This window comes from Anopheles coluzzii, chromosome 2 (assembly GCF_943734685.1).
Source record: "Anopheles coluzzii chromosome 2, AcolN3, whole genome shotgun sequence".
Taxonomy (NCBI): domain Eukaryota; kingdom Metazoa; phylum Arthropoda; class Insecta; order Diptera; family Culicidae; genus Anopheles; species Anopheles coluzzii.
The window spans coordinates 92,771,032-92,797,196 of record NC_064670.1 but is presented as its reverse complement, the minus strand read 5'-3'; the positions used below and the strand labels follow the sequence as shown (position 1 = coordinate 92,797,196).

At 41.4% G+C, this 26,165-nt stretch overlaps 1 protein-coding gene across 1 annotated transcript in view; it reads right to left on the bottom strand.

Moving 5' to 3' along the window:
* Positions 1-23,209, bottom strand: part of LOC120951116 (diuretic hormone receptor-like) — a 34,468-nt gene extending 11,259 nt beyond the window's left edge. Inside the window, exons 1-10 of the mRNA XM_040369650.2 lie at positions 23,099-23,209; positions 21,857-21,982; positions 21,488-21,611; positions 17,326-17,509; positions 17,143-17,236; positions 15,342-15,441; positions 8,773-8,853; positions 7,330-7,406; positions 4,074-4,184; positions 3,803-3,988 (exon numbers count right to left, since the gene is read on the bottom strand). Of these exons, the coding sequence (XP_040225584.2) occupies positions 3,803-3,988; positions 4,074-4,184; positions 7,330-7,406; positions 8,773-8,853; positions 15,342-15,441; positions 17,143-17,236; positions 17,326-17,509; positions 21,488-21,611; positions 21,857-21,982; positions 23,099-23,209 (1,194 nt within the window). The remainder of the gene's footprint in view (positions 1-3,802; positions 3,989-4,073; positions 4,185-7,329; positions 7,407-8,772; positions 8,854-15,341; positions 15,442-17,142; positions 17,237-17,325; positions 17,510-21,487; positions 21,612-21,856; positions 21,983-23,098) is intronic.
* Between the last annotated feature and the right edge of the window lie 2,956 nt (positions 23,210-26,165).

The window sequence follows — 26,165 nt, the reverse complement described above, 5'->3', positions numbered from 1 at the left end:
GGCTGCTGCTGTTGTTGTTGTTGTGTGCAGGGATAAAGACAGTACGGAGGGAGCAAAAAACAACGCGTGAAAACGAAAGGAAAAGGAAAAATGTGGAAAAACACTTTCACAAATGAGACCGCGCCACTAAACCCCGGAAAGCTTGCACGGCGGGAAAGTGCTTTCGGGTGATGCGCTGTGGTCGTCGTGCTGTGATGTGTGTGGAATTAGCGGGCGATGGAAAAATCGGCTCCAATTTGCGCTGGTTGGGAGAGAGTGGTGCAGGATGTGGTTTATGAATGGGAGTGGAATCACGACGCGGTCTCATTGCGCTGCCTGTGGTGGAATTATAGCGCGCTTGTCGTCGTCGTGGGGTTTCTCCGATCGCACACCACGGGAGCAAGGACATTAGCTAGTTTTGTATGTACTTTATGGTGATATGAGCAGTACAAAAGCTATTCGTAATGTTATTCCGACGATTTATTTCCATACATTGTTAATTAATTCATTCAGATGATTGGTTTGCGAGTGACTTTTAATTTAATAGCAATGGCAAAACAACCAACAATCATTCCATTACTAAATCAGCTTTAGTGGTCAGATTAATTACATATTATGAAATTGCCTTCGATAAACAAGGTTAAAGCAATAAATCGTACAAATTAGCGTGACGATAGTGGGAACAAATGCTGGAAGTTGTGTGGAATTATAACACCCGCTGCGCAAAAGAGATACCAGCGATCGAACTAATAATGGCAGAATGAAAATCCAATTATAAATCGTAATTATCAACTACATAAATTAAGCAGTATCGTCCAATACAGGTATGCACAGTGGTTGATTCTACGTCGCTCCTGATACGCATATACCTTGAATTATGGCGTGATTATCGTAATTGTAAAACTAGATTTTATGTGAATTATTAAAAATTAAAAACAAAAATTAAACGGATCACTATCAAATGCTTCTAGTTAAAACAGAATCATGTACAAGCAACAAATTAAGCACAGTTTTCCTCTTATTGTCCTTGAAAGGAATGCATATTTAGCACCATGTCTGACGCGCTATGTGTAAATTTACATCCCACCCAAACATATCGGGACTGCCATAATCTCTACAATTAAATGCCTGCAAATGTAACCATTCATTAAACACCGGCTACACCACAACACTTCCCCCATCATTGCTGTCATCGCGGCGATCTGTTTATGTAGCGTGCGCTAAAACCATTCACAACCCAACGCCTGCGGGTTCCACTATCAATGAGTGCAATCAGCATACTCGCTTGCACGCACAGACCCACACTCATACATATCGTTCCAATGAATGAGGTTTATCTACCCCTTCATCAGCGCTTATTGTTTCATCTTTGATGTGCATTACAACATATTCTCCCCAACAGCCCCTGTTGGTCCGTTACGCTGCCCAGGATCGCACGTTCAACCTAATTTTCGCTAGCAAGCAAAGGGGCTTAATTTAGGCAGGAATGCAGAGAGTCACATTAATACACACGGCTACATAAGCCTGCATTGCCGGTCTAAATGTGTGACAAATTATTTGCAACGGGGTGGGCTTGCTCGTGCTTTCCCACCAAACACGCGTGGGCGGATGTGCTTTTGCTGCCGCGTGTACGGATTTCGTTGCGTTATGTTTCAATTTCAGATTAGCGTAATCGAAGATGTCAGGGATTTGAAACGCTGGAAAATACTGCCGCTGTGCCGCGTAGTTCAAAAGGAAAAGCTTGTGGCGAGCTTGTGCACGATACTGCTGGTACTTTGTGTTGTTTGAGTTGTTTGGAACTCTACGAGCGGGATGGCTTATTTTTTCACACTTCACGCCACTCCCCGGTGTAACTGGACAGGGGAAAGCTAATTCAGTTCCCGCTTCACACGTTCGGCAGTCATGTTAGCGTGGAACAAGTTTCACTGCTTTACATAGTTGTACCGTTGCCCATTTGTGGGTAGATCAATGTTGGGGGATATGAAAAGTTTAAAATGGGCTAGCCACTTATGCTTTTGTAAGTAGTTTAGAATAACCAATTAAAGTTTGTTTTAATGTTGGTGTCATAAGTATTGTTTAATTTTAAGTACAACACACTGAGAGGGTTTCGATTTCCAATTCCATCTACTGATCAAATGTGAGTGAGCGTGATTTTTTGTAATAAATAGACGCATTTTTTTAAATAAAATGTGGCTCTCCATACAGTCTGTTCGTGAGAAACGCGGTTTATGCGTTTAAGAGGTATCCTTGTAAAACTAATATCCAGATAAATTGAATATCACGTGTTTCTGGCAAAATACATGTGATAAATGAGTATTTTTGATTAAATTAAGAACATTATTACACTTTATCATTTATTTAAAATATTGCGTGCTGGAAATTAGAATATCTCTTAATTTAAAGTAGTCTATTTTTTTAATTGTTACTAAAAAAGAGTATTTCCAAATCTGCCGATATCAGATTTATACACTCCACTTGCATTTAACGTTTATTCAATTTAATAGTTATTTTTCAACAAAACTAATCTCACCATGGCGTTCACGATAGTGTTGGGTGAATCTGATTCAGATTTATAAATTTGAATGAATCTTTGAAATGATTCAACGAATCTGAATGTCGTTAGCAAAGATTCATGAATCTCGAAAGATTTATACATCTCGAAAAATTCATTAATCTTAAAAGATTCATGTATCTCGAAAGATTCAAGAAAATCTACGATTTCATTCAAGATTCATAGAGGTTGAGCTTCTTATTATTCTTCTTCTTGGCGTCACAACCTTCGTGGTCATGACAGCCCATGCAAGCTTTCGAGGCATCTTGGCAAGTACCACGTAGCCGGATAGTTTGTTTTGCTACGGGAATACCCACGACGGGCATGTTGTTAAGTCGTGCTAGTTAACCTGTGTATTATAGGATCTAGGATAGGCACCTAATAAATATTTTTTAAATGATACATCTTTAAACATTCATGGTTCTCTGGGTTCCCTGGAATCATTCGAGACTCATGAATCCCCAAGTATTCTGAAGAGGCGCATGTTTCCTTGGAGGAATATTAATCTTGGAAGATTCATAAATCTTTAGAGATTAAACCAAATGATTAGTTGATCATATAAATGGATCTCAATGCAAGATTCATCAAACCCAAAACTAGTTAACGGTGAAAACATGGATGTCAGCGGGACTGGTTTTTACCAACTCGCTTATATGTTTGATATGGTTGAATATGTTTGGTTTAATATAGTACCGGTACAATTGATGCAAATAGTTTTGAAATAGAATATTCTTTGAATCGGTATGGAATCTTCTACATTTTTTATGCATTTTTATGCAGCTTTTGAGATATAATCGAAAAACAATATTTCACGTACACTTTCAATTCATGATTACTAAGTGACCCTTAATAATAGTGTCATCCTGTATATAAACATTTGCATCATCTAGCGTTAAATTATAGATGCTACATGCAGCGATTCAATTAATGTCCTCTGCGATAAACTCTTCTGAATTTTTAAATTTATCGAAATCAATTACTATTTAATGCTTGCAAATGTTGCCCTTAGTTCATTGATATGTGACAACTCACAACTTGGATCGGAATGAAAATTAAAATTTTATTTGCAATTTAAACATGTGCCGTTGAGAGAACCCTTTTATAATGAAACAAAAACAAAAGCTTGCGTGTGTTTGTCGGCTTGAATTAAAAATAATATTTTAATAGCTCCCACCTTGCAGTCCCCGCACAGAAGCAACCGATTTACTCGCCAACAATTACCGGGTAATGATTATACGTATGCCTTTCCCCTTTTTGCGCGCCCCAACTTACCTGTGTACTGAGCAGCAGCGCTCGGGCGATGGCAAAAATGTCACTGACGACGCCTTCGGCGGGCGCGGCCAGCACAACCAGGTACGTGATGCCCAGCAGCGGTATCAGCACGAGCAGTGCCTTCGATGCCTTCCGGTACTGGCGCGTTTCGACCGTGTTCGCCGATCGTAGCTTCGTGATAAGCACCTGGGTTTTGCGCGGTATAAAGGACCATTGTTAAACGGAAAAGGGTTGGGATGCATGACTGGCATTACGAGACGGCTTGACTTACCCACATGATTCGTATGAGAAATACTAGATTGATGATCAGCACCGCACAGACCGGCCCTTGGAAGATCCAGTCGACGACTGACTCACGCATCCAGGAGCATTCGATTTCCAGCTGGAGGTGGGGCAGCCCGCCCGCCCGAAACCGTAATAAACGATACAAGCAAAACACAATAACGACATGAGTGGCTTTCCGCTATCGATCGAACGGGACTGGAAAGGCTTTTCCGGGAAAAATCTAAACTAGGTCATTATACTACGGTGCTGAGAGTTGTTTTCGTTCGGTTGAACGAAGGAAATGAATAGGGGAAAGGAGGTAGGGGAGGCGACGAGCTTGGGATGAGGGTAAATAGGGAGGAAAAAAGCTCATGGAAAAGTCATCTTGCGCTCCATTCTGGTTGCCCTGAAATGGAACACTACACTCCTACTTGCCTTCTGCCCTTTCTTTCCCCGAACGACACGAATATCAACAGCCGTTAAAGTGGCAATTTTGGCCGGCGCCCATTTAACGAGTGAGAGGTGTGTTTGTATGTCGGTGTGTTCTTATGGTTTTGTTTGCTTTCGGGCTTTCTTGATATTCATTTCCACTTTTCCACTCGGAAAGAATCGAATTGCATCAGCAGACTAGCCGGTGGAAAAGCTTTTCTGGAGTGGCGTTCTTCGTCTTTCCTTCTTCTTTTTTTCTTTCTTGTGGAACAATTATTTTCCGGTTTCGAGTGTCGGATGGAATGAACGCCCAACTGGAGAAGATTCCGGCCGAAACCAAAACCTTCCAAACCTGCTCGTGCCAATGGTTTGCCACTGATCGTGGGACAGTGTTTTGAGGGCTAAAGAAAACAACAGAAGAAAAAACAAATATTCACCACTAATTGAGGGAGAGATTCGGGTGGATTTTTGTTCTGTCCGAGGTTGTGGATGGCACTTTTAGTAGGAAAGTGTTGTTGGTGTACCACTGTTTGGGCAGAGATCGGTTATAATGTAACGTATTATTTTAACGGCATTTATTTTATAAGCCTATTGGATTTTTCAAGGTTGTTTTTACAAACGAATTAAGTTCAACATTTGCTTTCAAATGTCACAAGATCCAATTATTCGAGATGTCTGGCCTGTAATTGCCGGGCGAGGGCGCTAGTCAGAGGACAATATAAATAAGAAGAATGTTATTCATTGGCCATACAAAGCAAAAATTTATATTTTTAGATGAGTGATAATTGAACTTCAAATCAAGCACACCCTTCAAGGTATAGGCTATCTTGAATCGTTTACAGTGCTACATTCATTATTTTTAACGGTAAAAAATAATCATTTCAGTTCATTTAATTAGGCAGAAATTCTAAATTATGACTGTAATCTTCGCTATTCTTATTAAACCTGCTTCAATACTCAGCCTCGTTCGGGTTATATTCAATATTTTTCATACAACATCATACAATAAAACAACTATAGGAACCACACCATCACTAAGGCCACAAACATTGAAAAATATGTATTTGTTTAGAACATTTGTTACTTTTACTATTAAATAATTCTATTAAAATTAAATCAAATATGGTATAAATACTTTACTTATTATTTAAATAAAATGAAGTAAATCTGTTGGCACGAAATCTACCTCGTGCAGATTAGCAGCCGTAATGTTTATCAAAACAACGAGCTGTCAAGGACAGCTCGAATAACTTACGAGGAAAGCACCAGATGGCGCTGTAAAACAGATAAGGACAAAAAGATATCCCCAAAGGCGAAACAGCTAGCTTATCAAAAATAAGGCCAATTAGGATAAAGTTTGGCAGCGGTCGCGAAACAGGGTCAAGTGCGGTCAAGACTGATCAGCTGTTCGAGAAATAGGCGCCATCGAGATAGTTAGGGCCAGTAGCAAAAGTCAAGCGACAGAAGACAGACTAATTTTTAAACTGAGCAAATACATATTAAACACACAAAGCCAGTTCTAAGAAAGTCTTTCCAGCTACTCAACAAGTTGTGTGTTGGTGTAACAACAAAATCTATACCACTTGTTGCTACGTGTGTAGCAATCGTTTCGTTGAGTCGCAAATAGTAAAGATAATTTTACAAACTGTCTATTTATTTGAGCAGTTTTAAAATTTTGTTGTATTTCCGCGTTCTAATTTGCAACTAATTTTCGGTTAGCGATGGCGCCCTCAGCTGAGTGAACTTGACCCTGGTTGTACCGCTTCTTCATTGGTCCTATTCTGGGAGATCTAGTTGTCGCACAAGCTAATCCTGTCGTCCCTTTCTGTGTATCTAGTACGCCATCTGTCGGGTAAAGTGGGTACTTGATCTAGCTGATCTTGACAGATAGATGTGTACAAATAATAATTCTGTCTAGAACGCATGTGGTCGATATCGTGCTAACACCACTATAAATTTCAAAGATTTTTTGGTGCATTTATCCTACGTAAATTAGGTTTTCTTTTTACTTAACCTAAGGAATACCGCAATCTAGCATAAAATTATTACATTATGATGAGAATAATAGTAATTTACTCTGTTTAAATTACTATGGTAACTAATCAACTTTGTGTAGAGTAATATTGGAAAACAATTCCCAATCCTCATTTCTGACATGCTGTATTGATATTCTACATTATTTGCGATCAGAACTAATGTAGAAATTAATATAAAAGTATAATTGCATAACTTTAGGCGTTAAGCACCTGAGCGCGGTGCAAAATGAAGTTAAGCCCTTTGGTGCGCAATTTTGAAGGATAGCTTCAGTAATCTAAACAGACAGAGATAATGATACAACTGTTATCATTTCAATTTACAAACCTCGCCCTAGCCCAAAAAGTTTACTAACAACGAGGCAAAAGTTGATGCGCAAAAACTTTTCTCCCACGAGTGTGTGTGTGTGTGTGTGTGTGTGTGTGTGTGTGTGCGCGTGTGTGTGTGAGGGTAAAACAATTCCCCGAAAGCTGGCCGCCCACTAATGGTGTCTTTTGCCCCACCAAAAGTTCCAGCCATGGGTGGTACAGCATTGAAAACTGGCACGACATGACACGGAATGACACAACAACGCATGCAGCGATGCGGTCTGGAAAAGGAGAGCAGTTTACGCCAAACTAGATGCGGGAGAGTTTTAGTTTTTCGGAGGTCCACTTGGTAAAAGTTAATAACGATTTGAACTTTCACTTTCACCATCGCCTCCCCTAGTGCGAACGTTAATTGTTTCGTCGATTGGATTTTGGGCGAGGACAGTGTGAGCTGGAATGGGACGTAACCACTTCCGGGTTTTGCTTACTTACCGTGTCCGCTTTGCCCTGCCCGGACAGGGTGATACCTTTCGCGATGGCCCACAGTATGACGAAAATGGCCGGTCCGCCTGAGAGGGGAGATGGAAATGGAAAAAGCGGAAACGAAAGTTGGTTTAATGAACGAAAGTTTATGTGACAGTAGGTTAAAAGTTAAACAAACTCATAGCAAAGTGGTTAGCAGCACATTTTGATAGTAAATGGAAACGACTCAGTTAAAAAAAGTGGCACCAAGCTATCAATACGATGTGCTTAATCGGTTGGAAAGATAATTACTGCGTAATAATGATAACGACCAGCTGCTTCCTCTTTTGTTCATTGTTCCAAAATCGACTCTTAATACTGAATGCTTATAACACCCGCTGGTGCGTTACTTTCGTTCGTTTCCTCCTCTGATAGCAGTACTGTTTCACTGCCAATAACTGCCCTCACGGGGCGACCACAGGCAATCTCGGTGGCTTTAAGGCAAATGTGGTAAATTACCCGAGAGCGAGCGAAAGCTCAAAAAGAAAGCAAAAGAACCTGTGGAGACAACCAAAAAAAAAAAACCAGAAGTTTCACAACCGTTAGGACATTTAATGTAATGGTAGTGATCTTCGTTGTTTTTGTATTGCTTACGAAACGGAATTGCAAGCGAAAGAGAGTCGGGGAAAGAAGAACAAAAACAGACAATGAATTGTCGTCCCTGTGCTGGGAAATCGTCCCCAACACCAGACTGTGCCAGACTGTACGGTACCGTTTTTGCTACCAAAAGCCAATCCAAAGGCAAGGACATACGGATCGAGGCTCTGGGTTCTGAGCGCCGGTTCGAAATAATGGCCGCCACACTGAAATGGACAATTTATTTAGTGTTTATTGTGGCGATAATGGTTGTCCCAGCTCGCGGGCTGTTCTGTGCTCTTTCTCCCCTCCCCCTCTCCATTCTTTATTGCACTTGCACCGAGACCTTCGGGATTTAACGGCATTCGATTGGCCACTTGCCACAGTGGGATAGGTTTGTGGTACACGCGCGTACGAAGATAATCTAACTTTGAGTGGGTTCCACGGAAGACTGCGTTAAAGGAAATGCATTTTTATAGTGATGTCGAATTTAGTGTGAGACGGTTGCTACTGGGTGCCTGTTTTGTATGGTTTTTTTTTGCGTGAGTTAAAGCTAAGAAGGGCTAGGATTATGAAACTTTAATACAAGCTAGTGTAAAACTCTTTTTAAATGAAAGTTGCATACAGTTTGGCGATTTGTTAAGTTGATTGCGTACATTTAGGCGCTTTGGGATGTGAATTGCATATTTTTAGAAACTTTTAATAAAACTACTTTAATGCGACCTAGAACCAACCTAGAAAGCGCTTAAAACACATAAATACACCAAAATGCACTGAAATTCGGAAGCTAAATCATTCCCAATGAATTATCGCCTACCGACGCTCTGCTACACTTACCCCAACCGATGGCGGCATACATGTTGAAGCGCAAATTATCACCCGAAAACGTTTCCACCACCAGCATGTACAGATAGAGCCCTGAAATGAGAGGGAAAATGTGATGAGAAAATGATTCCTAGCAGCTGGAAAGAAATAAAAAAAGCTGGCAGATCAAATTACATGGTAAGAACAACTTTGAACCTTGTTTAGTAAAAGATTCATTCCTTTCCGATAAATCCTACCTACCAGAACAACGTTGTGAAAGTGATAGTGATTATCATGCATCGACAGCTGCCGGGAACTGATGCGTACAATAGGAGGTAGATTTTCACAGCATTTCGAACAACGGCGAAGAAACGTATCATAAACTCGCACGGAAAACACCAGCGTACACATGGCGTACGTAAATTCTACGGATCTGGAATAGGCGTTTCCGATGGGTTGAGACTAAAATCCCTTTCGATAGAAGCGTAGGGCCAATGCGAACGAAACAACCGAGAGCTTAATTACAGCCAAGCTGTGTAGCTGAGAACCGCCTTATCCACCAACCGCCCCGGAAAGCCGGTCAAGGCAAAGGAGCTTTTAAATACTGATACATGGCCCGGTTACCGATGGTTGGGCGGGAAAGTGGCAGCGAGATGTATGCGATTCGTACGGGATTAGTGTCCCGTTAATAGCTTTCGAGCAAACGATCAAAATGGGTACAACACATCGGCTGGTGAAGTAAGACAGTGAATACATCGAAAAAATAAGGGGGAATATTGCGCTGTAATAATGATTTTTTTCGTTAATCCTGGATACAGCCGAGAAACAAAATATTTTCGAGCATCGGCGCGTAGGTCTTGTATTTTTAGCCCAGCTTAGCAGCCGAAAACGTAAGGCGTAGATCCCAAAAATGACGTGCCGGGAGGATTAACAGCTTTCTTTTGCTATCCATGATGCCACGGCGTTATTCGCACTACACGTTCTAACAAAAAAGCACAATTCAACGAAAAAGAGCACCCATAATATTCACCTTTGATAAAAGTTACTCATAAGCACAGTAAGCATCCGTTTCTAAATGGGAAACTTTTCCTTTGTAATTTTACGCTGAGGAACACACGACGTTCTCAGGAGCCGAAAGTGTTCCCATGGTTTTAGGAAAATAATAGAAGATGGCTGGTGGAAAGCAACTAAAAGGAAAACTTTTCTCCCGCATTCTGCTACGTGTTCGGTACACCGTATAGCGTGTTAGAATGTTTAATGTTGCACTCATTAATAATCTGAGCAACCTGCTAGAACCTCTTTAGCCTCACTTGCCCGCTTGTGGTGTCGTTGGCTGTTGGCTTAATGAGTGTGCAGCTAAATTGAAAAAAGTTATTGCTGTTGGTGTTTCTCTCTCTCTCTCTCTCTCTCTCTCTCTCTCTCCCTCTCTCTCTCTCTCTCTCTCTTGCTCTCTCTTGTACAGTAGAGGAAGTGAAACTTTTCTCGTCAACGTGCGTGTCGTTGTGTGATTGTTTTTGTTTTGCTTGCGGTTGTGGAATACATATGGTATGCAGGAGAGAGCAGGTAGGACTTTTCCATGAGTTCGGTTTTGTGCGTGCCTGCATCGTGTGGCCAGGTGGTAGATGGTTTGTTTTTACGATGAGGCTAGGAATGTCGATAATGCGATAAAGTCACGATTTATTGAAAACGTTCAGAAAGGACCTGAGCCGTAAAAGTTAATTGTAAATTATCGTTCTTAATAGTACAAAAAGCTTTAATTATGCAAAATAAGGCACAATGGGAGTTTATTGGGCGTTACTGAACACCTGCCTTTTAGGCTAGTTTATGCTTGGTAACGAATGCAAGCACAAAAAATGTAGAATATTAGCTGTACTTTCTAAACTATAGTGCATACTTTTAGGCGTTTAGCAAGCTTGTTGAGCTGTGGCAAGGTTTTAACTTTGAAACAGAATATAATTAGTTCACAATTTGAACTTTTTTGTTCTGTATTGTTTGACGATGTATTCTGACACTAGCCTGCTTTAAAAAAAATAGTTTAAAACAAAAGTGTAAAAAAGTTAATAAAGTTAACATGCAATCCCTTTCTTTCAGGCATTTTACAACAAGTCATTAGACAGTTTGGCGATTGATGCCCATTAAAATTAAACTAACAAAATAGAAAAAAAGCTTCCAAACAATTAAGAAGAATCAAGCGAACACTGAAAATAATCCTCCTAACAATCAATGGGTTACTCGTACTAACCACACGGGCAGCTTTTAATGCTTGTTTAGTTTCCTGCTCTAATTGATCGGACGTGCTGCAAGGGAATGGCACGAGCTTATTTCAATTAGTGTACTCGATAGGAACTCGATAGGAAGTGCTAAGCAGGAGTTCCACTGCACGTCCATCCACTGCAGAGCACGTTCATTGTACAGGAAACAGACTTTTAAAGTGCACTCTCACTCAATTTCACCGGCCTCCCAGAGAACGCGACGGGCTTAAAAGCAATTTGTGTCATTGTGTTAATTGCTGCAATGAATATGAATTTACGATGAATTGAATCAAATCGTCCGGCTTCAAAATCGAAAACGTAAACCGAGACAGAATTACACATCAGATCATGCAGAGACGCTGTTTGGATGAGTGTAGCTATTTGGAAGCAATTGTTTTAGCATAGCCAAAAAAAAAATCGCATTCGATCCCTTTTGCCTAATCCAAAGTCAAACGCAAGCTAAATCTCTCCTCAATCGCTTGAAATCCAATTGCAAAAACAAGATCCGAGATTCACGCCCTCGGGAGGGTAGTGTGGGCAGTAAAATGTTGTAAGCTCAAACGCACCTAAAAGATGCTCCAGGGAACGGCACGCTTAGGCAAACTTTGCGTTGCGTTTTTTTTTCAGCAAAACTCAATTCCGGACGCAGGTCGTTGTGAAGGGTAATACAATGTTGCCGTGGAGGTTGGGTGCGTGGGCATCGATGGCAGCCCAGACGCTTGGTTTGGTTCAGGATCGATTTAACCCAGTTAATCCCACCATTAACGTTCGTGCTTCAGCCAAGGACATAAGACCATAATCTTCCATCGTTTCGGCTTCCTTTTTCTCCGGTTCCGATGCCGCGGCGCCACTTATCCCCTCCGGCCAAACGGCAAACGATTGAACGATGAATCCATAATCAATATTTATCTTCAATCCTCGATTTTCCTCCTCTTTTTCCGCCCTGTGCGCTTACCATTAGACATCGCACTATAGCTGTTTCATCAGTACTGGGAGCTCAAAAAGCTTTCGCTGCTCTAGCGCACGATTTGTCTGTACTTGTCGTATTTGTAAAGGGGAAGTAATGAGGGAAGAAAAAAGAGAAAGCCCATCACCCGACTGATGTCACCGTCCTGGGGCATTTTTTTTCTTCGTTGCTATACTGCTGCTGCTTGGGGTGGAAATTGAGCACCCGGTAAGGCACGCCGGTAATACCGTTCCACCGGATTATGGGAACAAAGAAGGGGCTGGGCGTGATTTGATAACAATTATTTTCGGTCAAGGATAATGTCAACATCCGAACTTACTATCAAGCTGGTAGGACAGTTGACGGTGGGCAGGGTAATAACATTGGGAATAAAATGAAATAATTTCTTACATTTTCTTTTCAGATTATCAGCTTTTTCCGCTGGTAGACCAAGACAATTACTTCTTCCGTGATCCGTAAAACCGAATTGAACAAATATTGTAAAAAAGGTTTAAAACAGTAAAGCGCCTGTCAGTATGCAATCGGCGAAACAAATCTTGTGCAATAATCTTCTACTTTGGCTCAGTAAGCAAATGGATGCAAATTGTAAATTATTTTCAAAATGTCTTATTCGATCTGCATAATAATGAAGAAGAGAGATGCGATTTTTGGAGCGTTTCGCTTCCTGAGGAAATTTAAATGATTTCATGTGATTGTCGGAGAAACAATGAGAGCATTATATTACAAACCTATTACAACCCCATCATTATGCTGACCATAATCATGATCATATTTCGTACAGCATCATTACTACACCACGAAGAATGTTGGTACTATCTTTAGAAAAGAAAAAAAAACCCTCAAAGATAGCTCCAATCTCGACCAAATACATAAAGAACCGTCTCCTTCTCCTGTAATGCAGTTGCACCACCGTGTGCTATCTTGTAACCAACTTGTTTGTAATGGACGGGTCCGACGATGGAACCTAGTTAAGGCACACCGTGCAACCATCGCAGTCAAATCCTCGCAGCTGCTCATTATGATGTTGCTCACGTTCACGTTCTGGTCCGTCTTATAATCGCTGGCATCGATGGATGGAAGGAAAAAAAACGAAAGAAAACACTACCCCAGTTTCAACTTTGTTGCTGCACCCGGTCCGGTGCAACTGGGAGACGGGTAGCCGTTTGGTTCGTTTGGTGCTAAAGATGACGACTGGTTTTGTGACAGTGTTTCACGAACGATCAACTCGCATTAGTCTCGCGTAAGAGACTGGCTGGCTTGGCGAAGCAGAATGGACTGGATGAACGTGTTTTAATGCTGATTTTTGTGTATCTGCTGCTGCAATCATGCTAGGGGGATGGAATGCTGGAACTCAAATATTTTACAATTTTTAAGATTTTCTTCGATGTTTTGTGGGAAGTTGAAATTATTTTAAGTGATGACATATTTTCCAAATGGAGTTTTGCTCAACAATGTTCTAGTAACTTATGCTCGACCTCTAGGAATGCGGAATAATACAGCGCTTGTCTGAAAGCGTAACACATAAATATCAATACAAGTCAATGAAATAGAATACATAATTCACAATTGAGCAAAAATTTAAAAATATCCATGAACAAAACATCAACAATGACATGACCATGACATGGATGAAAATAATGATCAAATGAAAACCTGATTAAATTAAACCATTAGTGAAGCCCTAATACGTCATTTATTTGCATAGCTTTAGGCGTAATTTAGCATAACTTTAGGCGTATAGTCGAGCACAAAACAAACAATTTAATTGCACGTTAAAGATTGCCGCAATAAAATAACGGCCTGTGAAAGGTTTTTTTGAACTAAACTTGTTGTAAATCTTTTTTACCCTCCCATGAATCATTTCAAAGGAAAAAAACATCTTAAAAACTAACTAACTGCTAACTAATGATGTTGTTCTTTTAAATGAATTGTCAACGCCAAACTTCAATTACGCGCGTGTTTGCTACCCCTTGAAAGCAAAACATACCGAACGACCGACTGCCGGGCTATTCCACTGGTGCAAAACTTTAGCAAATGTGGATAAATGTTAAACATGGCCGGCCGGAATGTGTTTGCGTTAGCTTCTTGCCATGTTGTGCGCCAAGTGCTTCCTGTTTCCAGCTCAGCCTTACCGTAGGAGTGTTTGTTTTGTTCTTCCGGTACAACAACGGAACCGGGGAGGCGCGTAAAGAGGAGAAGAGGAAGGGGATGAAGATAACGCATGATGTGCTGCAATATGGCCTTTTGTTGCGAGTGTCCTTCAGCTGGTGTAGAGGAGGACAACAAATGAAGAAGAAAAAACAACTCCAGAATAGCAACGACATACGACACGAGCCGGTGTGTAGACGTGTAGTACCATCACAGTAAACAACGAGCAAAGCTTCCGATTTTTTTTTCGTGTATTTCTATTCTCGTTCTCCGCCGGGAAGGATGAGGTGGTAAGAAAAACAGCACGGGATTCGCTTGCGCCGCGTAAGAGGGTTTCGCGTTCCTTTCCCGTGCGCAAGCAGTAATACTAAACATTTACTGTGCTCTGGCGATGGGTTGGGTTTCCTGTGCGTGTGTTTGTTTGTGTGTCTTTCGCTTGGCGTGGGCTCATTTTGGGGTAGCTTTTCGAAAGTTTCCTGGAAGTGGGGCAGGGAGACAACAACAAAAAAAAAGAAGGACCAAACACCCCCTAAGCCAGAAGAACACGGCCGGGCGCTAGTAGACGCTTCAACCAAACGATGGGCGGATACTAAACCAAGCGATGGTATTTTATTAGCAAAACGGTTGAGCAGCAGTTGGTTTCGTGTGCTTTTCGTGTGCGAACGATCGTCGCTACCACGAAGCCCCGTGTTGTGGTGGAGCTGGCGGGTTGGTAAGCTTTTCGTTGGAAGCTCATCAACCCTCGGGACGAAAGTGGAGACGGCGTCGGTGTTATCAGAAGCGAAATTTAATGATATCAACACGCGACGAAAACCACTCGACAGGCGGCTCACGTTTCCCGTGCAAATAAAGATCGTTTGGATGTTTATTTAAACGGGAGCCGGGCGAGAATGGGTTGCTGCAGGTGACAGTGAGAGATAGAGCTAAAGAGGGAGAGAGACATGGTCGTTTCGCGCGAAACGCGAATGCTAGAGAGCACCCTGACGCACTGGTTAGTACAAGTAATTTTGCAGCACCTAAGTCTATGCCAACGAGTGATTTGATATTTTCGACTTGTGGATACGCAGAAAAGCTCGTGAAACTTGCTAAACGGTTCTAATTGCGAGCGGTGGGAAGTATTTTCTTTTTTTTCCCACTTTCATAAAAACTTGCCGAGAATTTTATGCGTGATTATTAATTTTGTAGGAAAAATGTACAATTTTATTTTGCAACCAAGATATTACGGCATTACTCACCTTCCACGAGCATCCAGAAGAAGTTGGTTAGCGTGAAGTAGTGCAGCAGCGTGACGAAGATGACGCAGCTCGTCATGCCGGTACTGCTGCCACTCGAGAGCTGCGGGAATATTGAAACGTTTTTAGTTGGAAATTCGGGTAGCGAGCAAAGCAAAAATGGATATTTAATATCTAACAACTGTGGAAGTGAGATGTTGAAGGTTTTATTAAGCTTATTTCTATAGCGAAGTTTCTTAAATAAAAATTTCTATGAAAATGTTGCAACCTTGCCATTGTAAGACATTACTTAATATTTTTTATTTATTCGGATTACTAAATTTTTGTACACTTTTTTGTACTTAAAAATGATAAAAATGAAAATTAGGCGGTATTATTTTGTATTCTTTGTTTGTATTGTATTGTTTGGGATTGTTTTGGTTTCCTGACTCGTTCAAAAGTGTTCATTCAATGAACATGCAACAAATCGATTTATTTATTTCGAAAGAAACATGATTGAGATAGAACCATGTGTTTTTAGTTTGAATAAAAAAAGGGTCGTTTTAGCAACCGTATAGGTTCAGAATCAATCCCGAAAAGACTTTTTTTTTATTTTTGGCTCATCAACCGTTGTCGGTCAAGGTCAAGGCCTGTCTGTATCACTTATGGGTTTGGCTTTCAGTAACTTACGAATTACCCATAGCAGGATAGTCGGTCCTACTTATGGCGGCTCGGTCTATTTGAGGCTTGAACCCATGACAGGCATGATATTAAGTCGTACGAGTTGACGAGTATACCATGAGACCGGTTTCTCTCCCGAAAAGACTAGTATGAATTTAAATCCAGTTCTAGGACTGGATCAGTTCCAGAATTGACATGCGTTTAGGACCAGTTCGAGGATCGCGCTACGTTCAGGGTCAGTATTATTAACGGAATGGGTTCTGTGCAAGTTCCAGGATTGGTAAGAGTTCAGTATCATTTTTAAGCGAGGTATATGTTGGGGAACAGTTCCAGGACCGGTATGGATTTGGGAAATGCACCAGGAAAGGTTTTTTTTATAAGTTAAAATTTCGACATTGTTTTGGAACCAGTTCCAGGATTGGTATGGGATCAGAATCAGTTTCTAAGGTCGGGGTAGGTTGAAGACCAATTCTGTAGGTTGGAAACAGCAAAACTGTATGGGACTTGATCTCATCACGGACACATTGTTAAGGCGTGCAAGTTGACGACTGTTCCAGGAGATCGACCCAAATTTACTTCTATCGCTAGTATCTTCTTCTTTGGCTCAACAACCGATGTCGGTCAAGGCCTGCCTGCCTGTACCCACTTGTGGGCTTGGCTTTCAGTGACTAATTGATTCCCCCCCATAGCAGGATAGTCAGTCCTACGTATGGCGGCACGGTCTATTTGGGGATTCAACCCATGACGGGCATGTTGTTAAGTCGTACGAGTTGACGACTGTACTACGAGACCGGCTTATCGCTACTATATATATCAACTAATATATTCAAACTGTTGTTCATCATGTTGAGAATTGTTCCAAGACATAAAAATATATTTAAAAATACGTAGAAAAATATACATCTTTTACTTTCTCCAGCCAAAATGCTCCCAAAATAAACAATGTGCTTAAATAAATGGAAAATTTTCTGATTTGCCTGTTAAATAAAGATTAACGATATGTTTAAGGGATTATTTTTTGGTGAATTTGGAATTATGCAAAAGGGTAATCTCTTACATTGAAAATAAGTTGTGGAAGCAGTCTTATAATTACCTTTTTTTGAATAAATATTTTTAAAATAATACTCTGCACCCTCGATCTTACCTGTAGCGTTAGTATGATGATCCATAGCAAGGCGGACAGGATATAGGTGATGAAGAGATTCGCGTGGATCGTGTTTCGCAAGCAGCGTAGATCCCTATTGATAAAGCAAACAAAAAAACCAACCATCCGCCCCAATCAAGCATTACAAAACGAAACCACAGGGCGTTGCTGTTCCGCACTTACTTGAAGTAAACGAAAACTATCACAGCAAGACTAAGCGCCACCAGGCTGAGGATGTAGCCGGTGTAGTAGATGATGGACGAAATTTCCACAATGTCCGGCGGGGGCTCGTTCACGTGATGGCAGGCGGCATAGTGGCTGTAGTTGTCCCACCTACCATTCGGATGACAGTAGCGGGTGGCATTCTCTGGTGAGGAGAAGGCGAGATGCAAACACAGGAAAGCCCATTAGAAATAATTATCCTCCGGTCCGTGCCAGAATAGCGTCGACGATCGATCGTTTAATGTGTACAGTGATAGCTCTGGGGTATTACCCTAACCGCCCTTTGCACTGGTCAGTGGCAGATGCTTGTGGGAGATTATTTAATTGCTCATTAAATTTCAGAACCAACGCTTTTCTTTCGCTCTGAAAGGCTATGGATCGGTTATGCGTTGGTTGAACGTTCAAATGCCCAGAAAATGCATAGTCATGTGCAGCAAGAGAGAACACAAAACCCCCACACACCCAATGAAGCTATGTGGCGGAGGATGGTCATTGCATGGTGCTGCCATAGCGGAGTGCCACAGCAGCACTTCAAGTTCAAGTTTGTCACCGTTAGTGCAAGTTTGTCCTTCCTTTTTCATCGCTCCGAGGGGGCCGGGAAGCGGGCTTGAATTGTGGTTCGATGATTTGCGGGACTGCAGGTTTCCCTCGGTCCTTGCGGTTCTGTGTGTGGGGGTTGGGGGAGGATGTGTCTCAGTTTACATTACAGGGGCGTTGTTGAAAGTGCAAGTGCACCAAGTTTCAATTACGCCGTCGGGGAAACTTTAATTGAATGTCATAGTGTGGCAAGACCGGTGTGTGTGGTTAAGCGAGGGTGGAGGTTGACGTTGTGGAAAGAGAAAGGAGCGTAGAAAGGGTTTCCTATGTAATTTCCTATGTTCAACTGTCGCTTGGTGGATGTTTACACACACGCTCATAAATGGATGTTATTTAAAGTTTCGTGAAGGTTGTAGAGGGAGTGGGTATTATGCAAACGTGTCGGTTGAGAATGCGTCCTTCGTGAAATTGGGTACTTTTGGATTGTGTTAACCTACTAATGGGGGCTCTTTTGATCTTTTGTTCAACATGCTACTACATACTACTAAAAGGGTATTGTGATTGACAGAAAATGAGAAATACTAGGTTGTACCTTTCTCTACGTCGGTCCCTGTAAAGCGCCGGAAGGTATGCAAAATGTTACCCACTGTACTTAATTAAGGGTGCTAGTAGAAGTAGCGCGAAAATGAAAATCAGTTTTTCTTTAGTAAAGATTGTCAAAAACTTTTTTAAATGTGAAATATAAGTGTAAATACTAAGTGTATGTTGGTAGTTTGACATCATTTATTTTTATTCTCAAAATGACGTTCATTGTTAGTTCTAGATCAGTGATGTCAAACTCGTTTGGGTTGCGGGCCGGATTACAGTTGAAAATATTCTCGCCGGCCGCAATTGAAAAGTTTTGGGTAGTTAATGGGGGGGGGGGGGGGGGGATTATGCGGTGGATAAAATTCTATCATTTCATACCAAAATATATCATTTAAGTATTTTAAGTATTTGGTCCAGGTTTTCTTTTCTCCATCATCCACTATACCACATGGTACTTTCGATCGACGAAAAATATAAAAGACTTATTATTTGACTGAGAATCGTATCTAGAATCCAGAAACAAAGAAATAATAAATATGGAAGTACAAATAAAATACGCAAAGCAGTTTACAATTACTCATACTTAACTTTAGCGGCGTTCGCCCTAACCCGGAAATTTTATCATTCTTATGTAATGCCCCAGATATATTCCAACATTGAGACTGCCCTGACTTTTCTTCATATCGACACACGAAGAACAAATGCTGCATTTTGACAAGTCATTTTGACTATTAACTAATAACGATAACTCATAATTTTAGCACTATATTGGCAAATATTCGCAAGCTATGTGACCTTTTTTAAGGAAAAGAGATTATCAACTTCTAATAGGCCTCATACAATTCACGCCTTTTTGAAGTCCTTCTATTTTCAAGATTTTTAAAGATATCGGCCTGATTTTTTCAGAAGTTTAGCTAAAGAGTAACCTCATCAGTTAAGTGAAGAAAGTGATATTCCGAGTGGTATACATGGTTTCCAAATTTTCCAGAAAGCCTCAAAGTCAGAAAATGGACAAAAATATGGGAAAATATGAGTCCGACTTTGAGGAGCCGCCAGAAAATAAGCACTAAAACACATGCCATCTTCGAGGACACCTTCCCAAAAACAGCGACTGTGAGTAACTTATTGCTCACTTCGTTAATCGGAAACTATTAAGACTGAATGTTGAATACTTTTTCCTCAGTGGATACAAAATAATACAATATACTTCAGCTTGATAAAAAAAACAGCTGGCAAAGTTCTTTGCGGGCCGGATTCAAAGGGTTCACGGGTCGCATGTGATCGGCGGGCCGTATGTGTGACATGTCTGTTCTAGATAGTTTTTCACACATCCATATTTTGCGTATATGTCTTGCTCTGAATGCGGCATCTGATGCGTATGAGCCCGGCATGACGATAGCAAATGTGTTGAGTCGCATTGATTTGCTTCGCGCATCTCGCCTGAATCTTTAGCGTCCTTGTTATCGTTGTGTAAAGCGTGTGACTATTTATGTTATATTCCTATTGTACCCTTACATATATCGAATGGGCTTATGAGGTCCGTCGATCATTTTAATAAATATACAAATATACAAATATACAAATATGTCCATTCTTCATTTTATTATTGTTTTTTTCCATACGTCAACTATAACCAACGCTTATTATTCGTGTTTGAATCACCGTAGTTTTTTGTTTCAGTGATTTACTTTTTAAGGTGCTCATTTAGTACGCAGCTAATATGTACTGTTTATCAGTTCATTACACAATTTAGCCCACATGGATTGTAGCACAGAGGGATACACTGTTGAGACAGTTATCAACGAGAAAACAAACAAAAAACTTAGCTCTGAATTTCATAAAACACCCCGATAACCTACACGTTCTGCCAGTCCAGTAGATCATCAATATTGATAGTAAAATGTTTGGACGTTAAAAGAAGTTAAAAACTAGAAAATTGTAGTGAGCATTCGATAATGTCCGTATTTGGAGTTACGATAAGATTGCCATTTTTTTATTTTTTTTAATACGTTCAATAATATTCTCGGAAATTTATTCATTTCTCAAACAATAGGTTTTATTTGATTTAAACGTAATATAAATAAGGGTGTAACGTATTTGATTTATATTGGCTATATCCTATTACCTACCTTTTGTTTAATGCATACAATAATCTTAACATTTAAATTTCATGCAAACTGTCACGCTACCTCTAATAGATGCTTAAGGCACTACATGTACAAAGGACTGCAGAATGGCTTGCTTAAATAAGAAAAACGGCTCCTCAATTTTATGAATCCGGACCGTTGGCTTTCTTTGCTTCCTTTTCCAGACAAATGTCCAATTTCCTATTATATGAACGTACGACGTAAGCTCGAGTAATTTTGCTCGGTAGCATGTTTGATATGCTTCAAAGCTATGTTCCACCCATACCACCCGACCTTACCCGCTTTTTGGCAAATTGGTATCAACTGCAAACTAAGCCTTAACTTTTCGGCCAATTAGGTTATCCAACACAATGTGCCACTATTAGGACATTGTTTTAGGCCCGCTCTTCATGTTGAGTACCAGCAGCAAAGTTTGCCGAAACCTATCTGTCCGCAAAAAAAAACGAGTGACAGATTGCATTGAACGGCTTTATTAAATTTCTCCCTTCGCAGTACGTCAGAGCACTGACGGCACCACCATTGTGTAAGTGTTCACCGGGAAAGTACACACGAGAAGGGAAACTTTTGGAAGCTTTTTTTTTCTTCTTTCCTACCACTTTTCGGAAGGACTGTGTGTTGATGTTCTTGTTTACTTAGCCCTCACCCGGTCACGACACCCTGTCTCGATTCTGGATCATATTTCGTCCGACAGGGGACATACTGTGAGCATGTCTAAAAGTTTATACATCATGTGTGTATGTGTGTGTACTCGGTTGTTACCTAGCCAGAGCCCAACCCCCGAAACGCCCGGACATCTGCAGGGCGGCAGCGTAATCAAAAGATCGGCCGAGCGAGTTGCTTCGTTTACTTACGTGTCACATCGTAATGGACGCCTTTGAACTCCTCGAAGCAGGGAAGCACTGCCCAGGTGCCGGGATCCGTTTTCGGCCAGCACAGAATCCGGTCAAAGTCCACCGGACATCCACCGGACGGCGTCTGTGGAAATGTGATACACGTGAACGGTGAAATGGGTGAGCTGGTTTGGTTTTTGTTGATTTTCGGTGTAACGTAAAAGGAGTTTGTAGGAAAAGTGTAAAGAGATTGCCGTCGATTGGTTCATTGAGTGAGAGCCAATAACAATGTTAGTACAAGGGACACAAGGACATACGCATACAGTATAGGTGACACACGGACACTGTTTGTCTTCTCCAGTTCCCCCCAGTTCCTCCGTCCACCCTTACCTCGGACTGTGCATCCTGATGCGCCCGCAGCAAACATTCGAACTCGGTGCTGTTCTCGAATGCACCGAGTAGCTCTGGTGGAAACGAGCTAAGTTCGTCGTAGTCCGCCACGCTGACCAGCCGCTTCTAGCTTCCGTCGCTCTGGGCAACCGGACACACAAGCACACTAACTAGACCCACGTGTCTAGTCCGCTGACGTTAATATGCGGATGGAGGGATGTTTTTTTAAATGTTGTTGACTGTTGTTGCTTTGATTCTTCTTGTTTATGTTTCTACCGGCACTAGCGGAAGGGATGTTACGTAACTACGGCGTGCCAGAATTTCACTGCCACCGGCTTTTAGTGCATGCTGCAGTTACGCTCGAACGATGACATACTGTTGATATTGGGCAGGTGAAGTTTGTGTGTGTGTTTTCCACCGTTTTGCACCGTGCAATTAGGTTCCATGAACTGTGGGAAAACATGAAGACGAAGCAAAATTCAATTAACCTTGTCTGCTGCAAAGATGAGATAATTAAAAGGAGCTTCTGGAAATGGCATAAGTTATTACTATATTGGTTGACATTTGGCAAGATGTTGTTCTTACATTGAATACAAAGTTTAGGCGAGACTGAAGTATGACAACAATTCTAATGGAAAATTCTCGCAATCAGATTATAAAAAAAATCTGTTGTTTTGCCTTTTTGTCGGTCCTGCAAGCTTTAGCTGAGATCGCTCGTTATCATGATAAATGAGAACGCATTGTTGAGCAGCTACACATTTTCCATGCCGCCCACCACGACCCATGGCAGATAAAGGCGACCACAATTCGGTTGGTGAATCAGACAGGAGCAACGATAAACGGTAAACCCTAGGATATACTGGCCAGCCGTCACACAGATAGCGCCTCATCCGCTGGAACAAGATTAGCGACCAAACACACACACACAGACATATACTAGCAACCCTCCGCGAGCGTCCGTTTACGGTTCGTGTTTGTGGCCAGGAAACTTTTGCAATTACCCCTGGCTGGATGGGAATGCTTTGGCCTCCACTCCTCCCGAGCGGTACTACTTTTCCATTTGAAATAGTGGTAAATACTTTGATAATTGGTTTGCCGCAGAACTTAACGCCCCGGTACAGTGTGTTTGGGATGAGTACAGTGTGGAGGAAGCATTTGCAAGATCTGGTTCTAAAAAGTTTGGACACTTCGGTCGCGGACCCGCACCCGTGCACGGGCGGCGAAAACTTTGATTGCACACACCTTCCCGGAAGCGTGGGGCTGGATCTTATCCATCTGGAGGCGGATCAGTGTGGTCGGTGTGGTGCGTTGTCCGCTCGGTTTGATGCTGTTTGAAATTATGCCGCCTGTCATCTGCACAGTCCACAGTCGGGAGGGACAGAACTTTTGCGGCACGTAATTCGTTTGGTCGCGGTTCGTTTGATATCGCACGGCCGTTCTGGGTTTATCTTGAGGCTTCGGCTGTAGTTTTGCGCTTAGAAGGCAGGACTGCATTTTAAGAGATGGAAATGACTCTTTATACGGGGCCATTTTGAGGCAGTTTTTGCGAAATTTTATACTTTTACAGAATGAATAATTTAGCTGGTTTGATGTTGTGAAGAAATATTATATTTTAATCATGTTTATCACGCTCTGTGTTGACCGTATACCTGTGCCGAAATAAACCACAGACAGTAGGAACGAACTGTTAAGCCGATTGCATAGTTTCAGGCGGTTTAAGCTTGAATCTCTATATCTATAATGTTTTTTCCAATAGAATGTTCCCAAACATTACCCATTTTTATATCACACCAGTGTAGGCACATGACTTAAATTCTCGGTAAAAAATAGTATACAAAAACTTTCAAATTTATTTAAACGTAGATCCAAATCCATTTTTCTCCATAAAAAAGTAGAACGCAAATTTATGGACGTGCTGAACATGTGCTGATGAAGCCAAAACTCTCCTTTTAGTAGATCCAAATGGCGCCAGCGTGACACTGATTTAGATCAACTTTAATTATAGCTCTCGGAAAACGCATTTGTTACGGTGTGGTTTGCCCCGTCGCAATTCTTTTTCCACCACTCCCCAAATGCACCCAAAATCAGTTGAGCCAAACACACAAAAAAGGGACGGCCAAACCTCGTACAATCAATAGTCGAAATCCATCTGCATCGTTCGTTACTCTTTTCGACTAACCGCTGAACTGCATAAATCTAGATGGAAAACCCCATCCACCGTATCCACTGTAGCGTTGTTCGTTCGGTGGTTCCGGTGCTGTGGGTTTGCTGAGGGGGGAAGCGAACGTATGTTGATGATCTCATGCTCGGCTGAAACAAAGGCACTGCAGCAACGCGCACTTGATTTTCCTCTTCACTGTCCTGGCATTTGCATCCTCCCAAATTGTGTTGCCGGTTTCGGGTTAGTGCACTTTGAGGTTAATTTGTGAAAGCTTGTGGGAATTTCGTGCCAGTGTGTGCATTTGTTTGTGCTTTTTTATGTTTCCAATTGTGTTCACTTTGTATGGATTGCTGCATTGATACACACACAGAACACAGACACTAGCATTGAGCAGAGCTTTTGTGTGGAAATCGTTTTGGTCAATTTAGTATCTGATTTTTTAACCCCGAATGCAGGTCAAACAAGTACAATTTTCGCTTCTATCAATAGAGCTGAAAATTAGCTTTGACATGAGGAAACAAGTGTGCATTTCCAGTGCTTGTTCAATCCGTTTGTGACACACAATGTAAGTAAGTGCATCGAAATATTTATGAATTGTTGGTACAGCGTTTGACAAGATTTCTTGATCTTCGTATTACATATATTATTCCATATATTTATATTTTTTCCATGCACAATCCTACGAATGAAAAATAATACAATTAAAACAAAAACATCTGGGAAATCGTTGGAACGATCCAAACAACTATGGGAAGCATCCAACATTTTCCGGGAAAGAACTACAAAATGTAGGGAGACCCTGTAATTACATCAAAATAGATGCAAAATTAATTGAACTGGTTTAGGGAGATGAAATGACTCCTGGAACCAATCCTATCCATAAATTGGCGATTCAAAATGGCTCATAAGCTTACTGCAACATAGGCCGCATTTATTAGGCATTCAATTAGTATGCAGCTTTATTAGTTCATTGAAACACCATAAAGCTTTGCTGTTTGCATAGCAGCAGGCGTTTATATTTGATCGTTCATTAGGCTAATGCAACGATCTGCTCAGCTGGTATTATTGGCGATACAGTGAAGCATTTCATCGGCAGTCTTGATATAATGGTAGAATATTATTATAAATATTGATCGCTTAACAATAAACCCAAAAACAATGTGTTTCAATATTGCACAGAACCTTCCGAAAGGATCGATAATTAATCTTTTACGCGTCTTTGTTTGGTAATCGTTGCACGGTATCGGTATCGTAAAACAATTGTCTCATTAAAAACCGACGCTTGGAGATAATTACAGCATTGGTATTTTCAACTTCCTGCTCCAAAATTACGTTAAGCAGTAGATCTGCTGCGGTGCAATCGTAAGCAGTGGTTTCCCAGCGAGTGTATGTTTTATCTGTCCCCATTCAATTCGGGCACTGTGCCATGTGGGAATAATCGTACTTTTATCTGCCCTCTCATCGAGTGGCAAATGACAAAGCCAATGATCTCCCACCAGCTGGCGAAGCTGTTAAAAGCACGCCAAGAATGGTATCGCATTTCTCGCCCGTGGTGATGGTTCGATCGGACCGATGGGATCAGTTAATGTGCCATCGATATCGAATGCAAACTTTTGCGGGATACTTTCCATACCACACACAACCACACCCACAAGCAATTGCATTTTCTCATTGTGTGGCCGGTGTGTTGGTGAAAACGCGTTGAAAACCAGCAGCCCGGCACTGAGCAGCAGCTGGTGTGACTTTAATCAGTTTCGAACCTGATTTCCATGTTATCAGCACCCGGGGACATAAAACAGCAATTGTTTTTGACGCATTCTGCTTCAACCAGCCATCGGGAAAGGCGAGACTGCACAAAGGAAGATCACTTTTCTAGTGAAATGTTTTTTTTTTTGTTGCTTGTAGCTCCTGGTTGGGCGTTCCCTTCCGTCATGATTAAGTCCAAATGTCGACTTAATTTTCACCACCATGGTGGTGGTGACCATCGCGCCACCGTAACCATTAGAAATTGCGGGGAAAACTTAATTAAACCTTCCGCCGCAAGGACAAAAGTTTTCCATCATGCTTGGGTTCGCGGTGAAATTGGATATTTCTTTTTTGTGCTGTTTTTTTTGTGTGTCTATGCTGTACATTGCTTCATTTGCTCCA